The sequence below is a fragment of the Ovis aries genome, chromosome 4, assembly GCF_016772045.2.
Source record: "Ovis aries strain OAR_USU_Benz2616 breed Rambouillet chromosome 4, ARS-UI_Ramb_v3.0, whole genome shotgun sequence".
Lineage (NCBI taxonomy): Eukaryota > Metazoa > Chordata > Mammalia > Artiodactyla > Bovidae > Ovis > Ovis aries.
Genome location: NC_056057.1, coordinates 51,094,805 through 51,106,993, shown reverse-complemented (window position 1 = coordinate 51,106,993; position 12,189 = coordinate 51,094,805). Strand labels below are relative to the sequence as shown.

The following is a 12,189-nucleotide window of genomic DNA, read 5'->3' as shown; positions in this document are numbered from 1 at the left end:
AAATACCTTATATTGCCGTATCTTCATTGTCTTATTTAAAGAGATACTAGTGTAAATTCAAAATGTGCTGCCGTAACTCAGGTTTTAATTCCATTATGTAGATACTGTATTTTCAAAAGCAATCTAGAAACCTTTGGCAATTTTAACTGATGCTAATTTGTATTACTAGTTTTCATATTAGCATATAAAGTAGAAAACCAGGGATTGTTTTAGTAAATAGATTAGCTTTCCTTAAACAGGAATTCTCATTTTTGCCTTTTATTTTTCCTACAGGGGTGTGGTTGCTCTTCAGACACTACGAAAATTAGTTGAACTTACTCAGAAGCCAGTTCATCAACTCTTTGATTACATTTGTGGCGTAAGCACAGGTAATTGTTGCTATTATATGGAAGTGGTGCATCCCAGCAGTGCGTTAAGAAAAAGAACATTAAACTCTCATGATTAAGATCATGGTCATTTCCTGAAATGATGGATGTTAATTTCATATTTTGATACTGAATAGTCTTTTAATTTGCTTAATGAGCTTTTAAAAATGCTTATTGGAAATAAGTTAACATTCAGAAGTAGATTTTAGTGTGCTTTTCTAATATGTTTTAAATAAGCCACAGTGACAAGAACAATTTGTAAATTAATTGCCTTATGGAAAGTAACAAAATGGTGAAGAAGTGAGTGTTAGTTGCTCAGTTGTGTCCAATTCTTTGCAACCCCATGGACTGTAGCCCGCCAGGCTCCTCTGTCCATGGGATTCTCCAGGCAAGAGTACTGGAGTGGGTTGCCATTCCGTTCTCCAGGGGATCTTCCCGACCCAGGAATCAAACCTGGGTCTCCTGGATTGTAGGTGAATTCTTTATGTCTGAGTAACCAGGGAAGCCCACAAGATGGTGTGTATTCAAAATTGTACTTGAACCAGTAGAACATCAAGGATGGATAAGATTTTGCTCTCTTTTGGAAAGTGTCCCTCTGTAAGGAAATCTTTCAAACAGATTCTCACATTTATCTGTTTAAGTTTTGATTTCAGACAACTAGATAATAAAGGATATAAGAAGCAGTTTCCTCACAGAGGGATACTTTTGCTACTCTAATATTCCTAACTAATGTACATTTAAAATTCTAGTTTCGTATTTATATAGAAGAAATTGGCAAGTTAGGGTATGATTGTTTCTGAATAATTTTCTAGTTTTTCACTGACTCACTATCAGATGAATGTTTGTTTTGCTTCCCGTTTGTTTTGTTTTCGTGTTCCCTGTATCAGCTCTAACCCGTGTGTCACCGCTACCCATCCCCACCCCTACTCTCCTGTGTGTGCAGGCGGCTTCTCAGCGTACCCTGGCCATTGCGTACTGTCCAGGTGACGCTTAAGGACTATTAGTCTTACAGATCCCTGCTGTGTATTTTACTGCTTTACCTGATAATTCCTTTCCATTAGTTTATCATCACAATTTTTTTTCTGTTCTTTTCTCATTCTTTAGAATTACGATAGTAGTCCTAAAGGCTACCAGCATCAAAGCCAGATGATTTCTCTGTATTATCTGGATATTCCCAAAGGGCATGTTAATTTATGCTGCAGTTTGAAAACTCAGTAACGGTTGTGGGGATAATTTCAGAAGCATAAGGAGTTGGTGATTCCTTTGATTTTCCGCTGAACAGTGATTCCTCAGATGATAGCAAATTTTGAAAAGCCTGGGTTAAAGAAAGTTAAGGGGCTTCCCTGGTGGCTCAAATGGTAAAGAATCTGCCTGTAATGCAGGAGACCCAGCTTCGATGCCTGGGTTAGGGAGGTTCCCTGGGGGAGGGCGTGACAACTCACTCCAGTATTCTTGCCTGGAAAATCCCACAGCAGGCTGCAGTCCATGGGGTCTCAAGAGTCAGACATGACTGAACAACTAACACATACAAAGAAAGTCAAACAGATTTCTTTACAGACGCACTTCTTAGATGTTCTAGTATGTTAAAAATGCATCGTGACTCACTCTCAGGATAGGAAAGTAATACTTATACACCCAATTGATTTAACTATGGAAACTTTTCTTAAAGAGACCTTTCCCAGGGCAAATGTTCTTGGAATTTTTTTCCTGAAGCTGTTATCGTGGCCATTTCTGTTAATATTTGGAATGGTCCTAGATTCATACCTTTAAATGTATCTACAGGCACCATGGTTAGTAGGTGGATGCTCAATAAGGGGGATGTAAATCAGAGATTCATCCATGGAGTAGAGTATCTTGTGTGATAGGCGCATTTCTGTACTTACTACAGTGTATCTTTTCCACTGTGTCTTCTTGATTATGTTAACCTTAACTGAGTTCTGGAGAAGGAAATGGCAACCCACTCCAAGTATTCTTGCCTGGAAAATCCCATAAATGTAGGAGCATGGTAGACTACGTCCATGGGGTCGCAAAGAGTTGGATACGACTGAGTGACTTCACTTTCACTCTAACTTATAGTGCTCATAATTTTCCTTTCTTTTCCATTTTTCATATTCTAATGTGAAACTTCTGTTTGCACATATAGTTTTTATAAAGTTAAAAATACATATTTAGTTTAAGGTTAACATCCCTGTTGTTCTTTTTTCTCCCCATACAGTAAAATTCAGTATTTTAAAATATCTGTTTATCTTTCCTTAGAAGCAACTTAATTTTTTTAGCAAGTTATTTTTAGTGTAAACATTTTCTGAAACTTGATAAATAACAATTTGTTACATAGTTATACCATACAGTGAATTTTAAAACAAGCTGCAGACTTCTTTTACTAGAATAAGACTTTAAAAATACATAAAATATCTAAAATGCATTATGATAATGATTTACTATTTTTGTTTCTTTTTGTAAGCAGTGATGCCATACAGATCTTTGTCCCTCCCGCTCTCTCTGCATCCCCCAAAGCATTCTTTGCCCCTTTTCCTCCTTAGTTCAGGGTTATGCCAGTTAGGTACACTAGATGGCAGTGTGTGATATCAGTTGCAGCTAGGGTATTAAATCAGCTGTTTAAAAAGACATCCCAGAGACCTAATTTCTTTGTTATGTGACTTCCTGGGACCAACATGAAGGTGTAATTATTTTAAGGAGTTGCTGCTGCTGCTGCTGCTAAGTTGCTTCAGTCGTGTCCAGCTCTGTGCGACCCCATCAACGGAAGCCCACCAGGCTCCCCCGTCCCTGGGATTCTCCAGGCAAGAACACTGGAGTGGGTTAAGGAGTTGATAAGTTGTCAAATATACTGTATTCTGTGACTAAAACTAAGAAATTAAGATTAGAAAGGACATTACCTACCACAGTATCTTAATTATATGTTATTTAATGTAAAATAACACCTTTTTATATATTTTAAAATTATCATCCGTGGTTAGTATTTGTTGACTCTTCATTGAGGCCTGGTAATGCCCTTTACATGTGTTATCCCAGTGTTACAATAATGTATAAATTTTAGTTATTGTAATTATCCTTATTTTATAGATGAACAAGATTAGAGCTCTGGGAGGTTAAGAGGTTTGTCTCAAGTGATAGAGTCAGAAAGTATGAAAGCTATAATTTTAACCAGGTCTGTGACTCAGAAGGTCTTACAAGTACTATAATGGTCATACTGATAAAAACTAAGGATTCTTTCTTTCAGGTGCTATATTAGCCTTCATGTTGGGATTGTTTCATATGCCCCTGGATGAATGTGAGGAACTTTATCGAAAATTAGGATCAGATGTGTTTTCACAAAATGTCATTGTTGGAACAGTCAAAATGAGTTGGAGCCATGCATTTTATGACAGTCAAACATGGGAGAACATTCTGAAGTAAGTTGTATTTATTCTTTTAAAAAAATGTCTTATATTTAAACAAAGCAGAAAAATGTTAAATACTCAATTTTTGATCTCATTAGAAATAACCACTGCTAATATTTTGGTGAAGTGTATTCTGTTCACTGCTTTGTTGGGCTCACATGTGTGAGACTGGTATGTAAAAATTGTAGTCACCTTTTTAAAAGTTGCGACCACATTGTGTGTAGGACATGTTTACCTCCTGTTGATTTTCCTTCACATACAGTTTCCCCTAGGCATCTGCAGGCTACTAGTTCCAGGAACCATCAGGGTACCAGAATCCACAGGTGCTCACCGGCCTTATTTAAAAAGGCATAGTAGTATTAGCCTTTCTCAAATCATTAACAGATATTGTTCTAAAAGATTTAATAATTTTTAAACATTTTCCCCAAAATACTGTAAAGCCATTATACTCACTTTGTAAAAATATAAGCATAAAGTAGAAACTTAAAATCACCCACAGTGTTATTCAGAGCCAAAGGCCTTATATTTTCTAATATTTTTCCCTTGGTGATACATATTTTCACTATATTTTATATAGTGGAAGTTATATTGTATTTATAATTTTCTATCTTTTTCCCTTTTTTCAACTTTATTAAAAGCCCTTGGCATATTTTAAAAAAGACTCTGGTACTTTCTGCAGGGTGATGCCATATTTTCTTAACCTAATGTTAAGATTTATGATTTTATGTTTTATGTTTCTGATTTTTTTGTGATTATGAACAGTGCTGTTGTAGGAAGGTTTACATTTCTGCCCACACTTCAGAATATATCAGTAGGTCAGTTTATAAGAAGCATAATTATTGGGTCAATGTTGATGTTTTTCTAAAGTAATTATTAAATATGAAATAGAAAATATATAAAGAAAATAGTGAAAATGTATAGTTCTGCAGAGACCAAAATCACTATTAACATGGTGATGTACATTTTCCTAGAATTTCTTAGAGATAATAAGTGTATGTGTGTGTGAGATTGTGAGCATGCATTTATATTCATACCATTCATAAAATTGGGATGATAATGCATAGGCATTTTCACTTAGCATTTTATTTTTATTGGTTTCCTATGTCATTAGATATTTTTTGAGACATGTTTTAATGATTGTTCACAGTCCATTTTATGGATGTACTATTTTTTAACAAATTTAATAGTGAAAAAAGGATATTTCAGATATTTTTGCACCTAAAATAAAGTTTTGGTGGATACCCTGCATCTCTACCTAAATCTCTGGGTATGCTTTTAAGATAAACTTCTTCAGTGAAATTTTCTGGGTCAGAAAGTTTACATGTTTTAAGAATCTCATAAAGATAGATATATTTGTATACCTGAATTGTTCTTTAAATCAGTTGTCCCAGCTTAGCCACCAGCATCAATTTGTGTTTCCATTTCATGAGATACTTAACACCAAGCATTTTAATTTTTAAAAATTTGTCAGTTTTAGAGATTTTTAAACTGGTATTTCCAGTTGGCATCACGTTGGTTATTGATAAATTTGAACATTTTTTTAAAATTTCTTTTTAGTGTACAGATTTCAAGAGCATAGTACTTGCTCATTTTCCTACTGGGGCTTTGTGCACTATATTATAAATATATTAATCATTTGTTGATATGTTGAAAATGTGCTTTTTAATTAACAATATTTTTTAATGTGAGCTTAAAATCTTCATGTAGTCAGATCTTTTCCTTTAATTTTGAACTTTGATATTAGAAAATGTTTTCTACCTCGAGATCAGGCAAATCTTTATATTATTTTCTAGTCCTAAAGTTTAAATTTATTTTTTTAGGTCATGATTAAGTCTCATGATTCTGTGGTTTGAACTCACTCATGGCTGCTGGCAACCAGTGGGCAGCTCAGCTGAGATGACCAGGACAACTGGTCTTTCTCATCCTGGGCTTTATCCCACTGTGGCAGTCTCAGAATTCCATCAGGGCAAGCCCAGAGCATGAGGACTCACCACACCTTAGTTTAATGACATATTTGCTGATTCCTGTTGACCAAAAGCACTCAAACCCAGAATCTGTGTGGAAAGGGACTGTATACAAGGGTATGGAAATCAGAAAGGGAAAATTCAGTGAAGGCCTTGCTGTTAATGCTCTACCATGCCCAGTCCCTGTCCTTTTGAGTCATTTTTTTTCTCTCATTGTTTATTGAGAACATATTTATGTTCTTTTTTCCTTGGGATAATGATTTTGTGTTACTGAACGAACTCTATTTTTAATTACAACATCAGTAGAATCTGAGAATATTTTATTTTAACATCTCTCTAAAACAAGCAATTAATGTTTCGATTTTCGCTTCAAATTTATATTCATAACAATTCACTAAGACATTTTAGCTTTTTATAAAATTAAGGCTGAAACAAAAAAATAAATGTGACCTTTGCTTGAAGTGTGAAAGTAGCATATTCCCAGGATCTCTGTCCCAGTTTTACAGAAGATTTCTATGAAAAGATAAAGTGAAAGACCCTTAGGAGAACAAAATTGCCTTGATCTTCATGCAGAAGAAACATGCACATCTGGTTGGGGAAGACAAAGATCTTGTCCTTTATAGAAAGCATTTTACATTGTATTTATAAAAGATAATAAAGAGTATGCTGCTAAGTCACTTCGGTCGTGTCCGACTCTGTGTGACCCCATAGACGGCAGCCCACCAGGCTCCCCTGTCCCTGGGATTCTCCAAGCAAGAACACTGGAGTGGGTTGCCATTTCCTTCTCCAATGCATGAAAGTGAAAAGTGAAAGTGAAGTCACTCAGTCGTGTCTGACTCTTAGTGACCCCATGGACTGCAGCCAACCAGGCTCCTCCGTCCATGGGATTTTCCAGGCAGGAGTACTGGAGTGGGGTGCCATTGCCTTCTCCAAATAAAGGGTATATTGCTACCTAATTTGTAAATATGTGGAATTCAGTAATATTCTAGTTGAGAAATGTAAGTACTGTTTGAAAAAAAATGTTGTTAGAAAGGCATTTTTCCATATTGAGCCAAGTTGGAGGAAAAAAAAAAAACACCCAACATTCTTTATATTTAGTACAGGGGAAAAATACATAATTTTTAAGTCTGGGAAAAAAAATCAGCACTGAACAAAATTTCCTTTTAATGGAGTTGTGGAAATTGCTGCCCAAGGGTAATTTCTGTAATGTTGCAGTAATTCAAATGCCAGTTCAGATGGTTTATAAAGCATTTTTGAGGGGTGGCATATGCTCTGTATTGCTAAAACAGGTTTGAAGTCTGAATGTCTTGATCTGGTTTTTAGACTGCTCTGTATATAGCCTGCCATAGTTCAGCACTCTTATTTCAGCACAGTTCCTTTATCCTATCAGGAGGACCCTGAAAACAACTAATTTGTTCTGCCTCTGTGCCTTTCACTCTGTATATGTTCTGGCTTTTAATGGTGTTTTCTTGCCATCAGTGGTGTCCTTGTCAAGCTACACTTCCATCCATCTTTCCTAGATAAGAAAGCCTGTATTGACCCCTCCCCCCACACACACAACCTCCTGCAGAACTGTAGATACTTGTAGTCTGAATTGGAGGTTAATAGGTAGCTATATATTGTTTTATGTGCATTAGTTGGATTGTAAGCTTCCTAGAGGAGAATTTTCTTTTTTGTCCCACATAACAGGAACTGCATAGTGTATGTTCCCTGATATTGGGAAATAAAAATATTTTGATATAATTTAATTCTTCTCCTTTAATAAAGGGACAGGATGGGATCTTCACTAATGATTGAAACAGCAAGAAACCCCACATGTCCTAAGGTAAGCTTAGAGTCTCTTAAATATAACACCTATATGAAATTTAAGGTCAGGTGAATGGAATATTACGAAGGCCCTTTATTAAGGGAAAAGTTTTCTTAGGAACTGCTGTTAATAGATTATATTGATTCCTTATATATTGGGTCATTTTATGAAGATAGAGAATGTGAACAATGGAGCTTTTCTATATCAAGTAAAGGAAAAATTTAAGAACATGAAAGACTGGGACTAAAGAATTATTATAGGGTTAATCTAATCTAGGGATTTAAGGGAAACTGTGGCATTTCCCCCCATAGATTTTTTTAAAGAAACTTCATGTGCCTTGTGAATATATATTAGATTAGTATACAAATGGAATCCCAACTTTTAAAATGTCAGTGTTACTAGAATATGTCTTGGTATGGCTCCTCTTTTTATTTATTTTGTGATGTGAGTATTGCTTGAGTTCTGTGTCCTGTATTAAGACTCGTTATTTGATTAAGGATTAAGGGTTTATGTACCTAGGAATCCCATGCAACTTGTATTTAGTCTCGAATAACAAGCTGTAACCATGAAAAATCAAATACAACTCTCTCTATTGCTCTTTCACTCCTGCTTACACATATTTTCATTCATTCGTTAGATATTAATTATGTACCCCATGTGCCAGCACTGTGCTGGGGACTTTGGATACATTAGTGAGTAAATGCAGGCATGGAGTTTACAGTCCAGTAGGGCAAAGTAAGCATTAGTCAAATGATCACACAAATGAGATACAGTTTTCCTGAAATAAGTGCTTTGGAACACAAAAACAGTTCTCTGAAATCATGTATTTACAAGGACATGAGGGAAAGCTGCTGTAAGGAAGTGTACTTTGAGGTCTCAGTGTAAAGGCTGATGAGCAGTCCTGGCAAAGGGAACAGTCTATACAAGAGGAGTCTTCGAGAAATGCAGGCCCTAGAGACTGGAGCTTAGAGATCCAAGGGCAGCATGTGCAACGAGATTAGAGGGATAGCGCCATCAGACCACGTGAGGCTGTGATGATGAGATGCAGTAGGTTGTTGGAAAGGACCCAAGGATGAGTGCTACACCTCTTGTTTGTTCTCTGGTATCTTCAGGGCTTCTTATTTGTTTGTTCTTAAAATGTGAGCCTTGCTAGACTTTAAAAAAGAAAAAAAGAGTGGGTGTGAGGGAACTGCAGCCACCTCAAAAAGTAATTCACTCCTGATAAATGAGGCAACCGCCCACATATTTCTTAATTGAGCCTGCCTGTATACCAGTTAATGAAAAGGCTCTAGATTTTAGTAAATGGCCAACTCTTATCCGTAGTGGCCTACAGACACACTTGGGTCACTCACAGGAACTTGGAATGTGACTTTTGGTTTATAAAATAGCAAAGCACACTGGCCTCTTGCAGGACTTGGCGTAGAGCCCTAATAACTTAGGCCTCACCAGTACCATTCAGCTTCTTAAAGTTCATATAGCAGGTCATTAACAGATACATCACATTTTATATAAATTCAACTGATACTGATAAAATCTGAGACCCTAGGTAATAAAGATTAGTTTTTTTAATTTAAAAAAAAAAAAACCTCAGCCGCCAGTTATTAACTATGATCAAAAAGCCGTGAGAATTAGTTTGTTGTGTTAGAGTTTCAGTTACTAAAGTCATAATGCTTTCAAAGAGCACAGGAACAAAGATTGATTTATAAGTGATATGAAAATAGTGTATTATTCATCTTTAAGTAGTTTTTGTTCGTTGCTACTACTGCAGTATCATATATAGTTCTGCAAATTCATGCCTTCTCGAATCTCTTTTTAAGTAGCTAATCAAATCAGGTAGTCAAAGAATATCTCTTATTACTGTTCTTTCATAATGCATTTCTCAAAATTGTCCCAGCCCTTGTTACTGTTTTCCCATTAAAAAAAAAAAAAAAACCTGTTTAAAAGGATCTGCTTCTGTTTGCTTAACATTGGGGTTATGTTATACACTCTACCTTGATGGGTAGAGTTGTACAGTGTTCATTTATACCACTAAATATTTAATATTTACAGTCCTAAATATTGCTGCTTACAATGCATATTGTCCACTTTTTAATCGACTAGGTCGCTGCAGTAAGTACCATAGTGAACAGAGGGATAACACCAAAAGCCTTTGTGTTCAGAAACTATGGACATTTTCCTGGAATCAACTCTCACTATTTGGGAGGCTGTCAGTATAAAATGTGGCAGGCCATCAGAGCCTCATCCGCTGCTCCGGGCTACTTTGCAGAATATGCGTTAGGAAATGATCTTCATCAAGTAAGTTGACTGTGTGGCTTGTCTTCTAAAACTTTACATGAGTGAAAAGAGTGGGCACTTACAACTGAACTCAGAGGGATGCACCAAGGAAACTTCCTCATGTCTCCACGTGGCAAAAGATGTGTGTGCAGTATAGGATATTTTTAGCCGTTTGTTTTTCTTAAATTAACAAGCCTTCTGGTTTGAGAGCGTATTTTAGGAAAGATTGTATCTTCTGAAATGAGATTCATGACCATTTACGATCATTTTAATTTGATGGAAAAATGTATTATGTGTGCTTAGCTTTCCAGATGTGATAAAAATTAAAAGTGAAACCGTCCCTAAAAGTGCAGAATGCAGTCTGTTGACAGTTTTAGTGGACGTATCTGGAAGGAGATGTAATAAAATAGTAATACTAAACACTCAGTAGGTTAGCTAGGTGCCAGACAGACACCTGTACAGTCCTTTGTACACATTTCCTCATTTAATTATGACTGCTTATGAGACAGAGTGATGTCCATTTTGCAAATGAGAAATTGAAGTCTTAAGAAAAATCATGTGACCAGACTAGGCTTGCAGCTGTTAATTGATGGAGTTAGGATGCTGTCTATAATTATACTATTTTAAAATTTATGGCTAAATGATCTATTAAGCTGAACATTGTTTCTATAATGTTGAATAATATATTCTTTTTCTTTGACAGAGATTTTATTTATCATAAATTATTTTTTCTATCAAGTTTTCCCACTATTTATGAAAATCTTAACTCATAGTTTATACTCAATGATAAAAAGAGTCAACAAACCTTTTGAGCTGATAACTTCCAAAATACATGTTTTAACGTATACTTACATTAAAGAGTCGGACATGACTGAGCGACTTCACTTCACTTCAGTGTATGCTTAATTTATTATATGCTACTACACTTAAAATTCTTTGATGGAGTCGATAACCTTAACTCTCCTGTCTGGCTCAGTATTCAGATATGGTCAAGAAGAAAACTAATTTTGAAAATAAATTTTAGATATTGTTCAAAAACTCATAGTTTTTTATGTAAATGCATAGCATCTATATATGTGTTAATGTTACAATATCTAAAACATTGTTATCAATGTCATCTTCTATAATTTTATGTACCAACTTAGATATATTGTATTTTTAAGTGTTACATTCAGCTATCTCATTTTCTTTCTGTCTTACCAGAAGTAATATTATAATCTTGGCAATTAAGAGATTAAAATTGGTTCCTTTGGCCTCTGGAGTCAGTGCAGACTGTTTCCTACTTGGTCAGCTCAGTCATTGCAGAGTTATGTAAGGCACTTCCCATTCTCGCTTTCCTTTGCTGTATTCCTCCCCCTCAGGGCAGAAAGTGCTAGCTGTAGAGCTTGGTTCTAACATTTTATCTCAGGATTTACTGGTCATAATAAAAATTGTATTTTAATATATATGTTGCCATTTGTAACGATGACTTCATATTCCATGGTGTTTTCACCATGTCATAAATGGAGAAATAACAGTTTATTTGGAAATGTAATTGTTAATGTTTATAGCTTACAACTTGAATACTTGTCATGCTACAAAATTGCAATTATGCCAAATGTTAGTGAAAGTTTCAGGACCATACATTCCCAGACTTCAAAAGAAGTTATCTCACTTGCTGTTTATGCTTTATCTAAGAGGAAGTAGTTCTAAGATTTAATTTAGTCCTATAGAATGCAAATCATAAACCAAAGTAATTCAGTGATTCTTTTTCCATTTCAGATTAGCCTAGTGATATTTCTTTCCATGCAAAGCAATTTTTATTTTGATGACCATAATATTTGAACTTAGGCTGGTCTACAGAGTAAAATAATTTATATAAATTTTATTTAAAGCATGTAACTATGCAGGGAAATGTGCTCAATATTTTGTAATGACCTCTGAGGGAAAAGAATCTGAAGAAGAAAATATTTAGTTTCATAAATATATATATATAAATGAATTGCTGTGCAGACACGACTTAACGATTACACCACCACCACCTCCATCACACCTGAAACTAACATATTGTAAATCGACTATTCAACTGTAAAAAATTAAAAAATAATTCATAAAATCATATATGCAGAGAATATACTTTCATGTAAATCAATGACTTGATTCCAGAAAGATTAGCACATCTAACTTAAGAATATTCTGATAGAATCTAGAATCTAAGCAAACCATATTTGAGCAAATATTTTCCTTATTCCGTATTCCTTTCTGGATACTTGAAGAAATGGGATATTTTTCTCTTCCAAAGACACCATGTAAGGCTGATTAGACTATTCTAAGATATGCTGCTGCTGCTAAGTTGCTTCAGTCGTGTCTGACTCTGCAACCCCATAGATGGCAGCCCACCA

The 12,189-nt window shown here is 35.3% G+C and overlaps 1 protein-coding gene across 10 annotated transcripts in view; it reads left to right on the top strand.

Annotated features, from left to right (window-relative positions):
- PNPLA8 (patatin like phospholipase domain containing 8) overlaps positions 1–12,189 on the top strand; it is a 45,416-nt gene that overhangs the window by 23,847 nt on the left and 9,380 nt on the right. For 8 of the 10 annotated variants that reach the window (XM_004007863.6, XM_042248560.2, XM_004007862.6 and 5 more), the window contains 4 exons: positions 274–368; positions 3,604–3,775; positions 7,495–7,552; positions 9,635–9,829. In XM_004007863.6, coding sequence (XP_004007912.1) covers positions 274–368; positions 3,604–3,775; positions 7,495–7,552; positions 9,635–9,829 — 520 coding nt within the window. Of the gene's footprint in view, positions 1–273; positions 369–3,603; positions 3,776–7,494; positions 7,553–9,634; positions 11,070–12,189 lie in introns of those variants that run through there. The other 2 variants (XM_060414717.1, XM_060414719.1) reach the window with 1 other exon arrangement.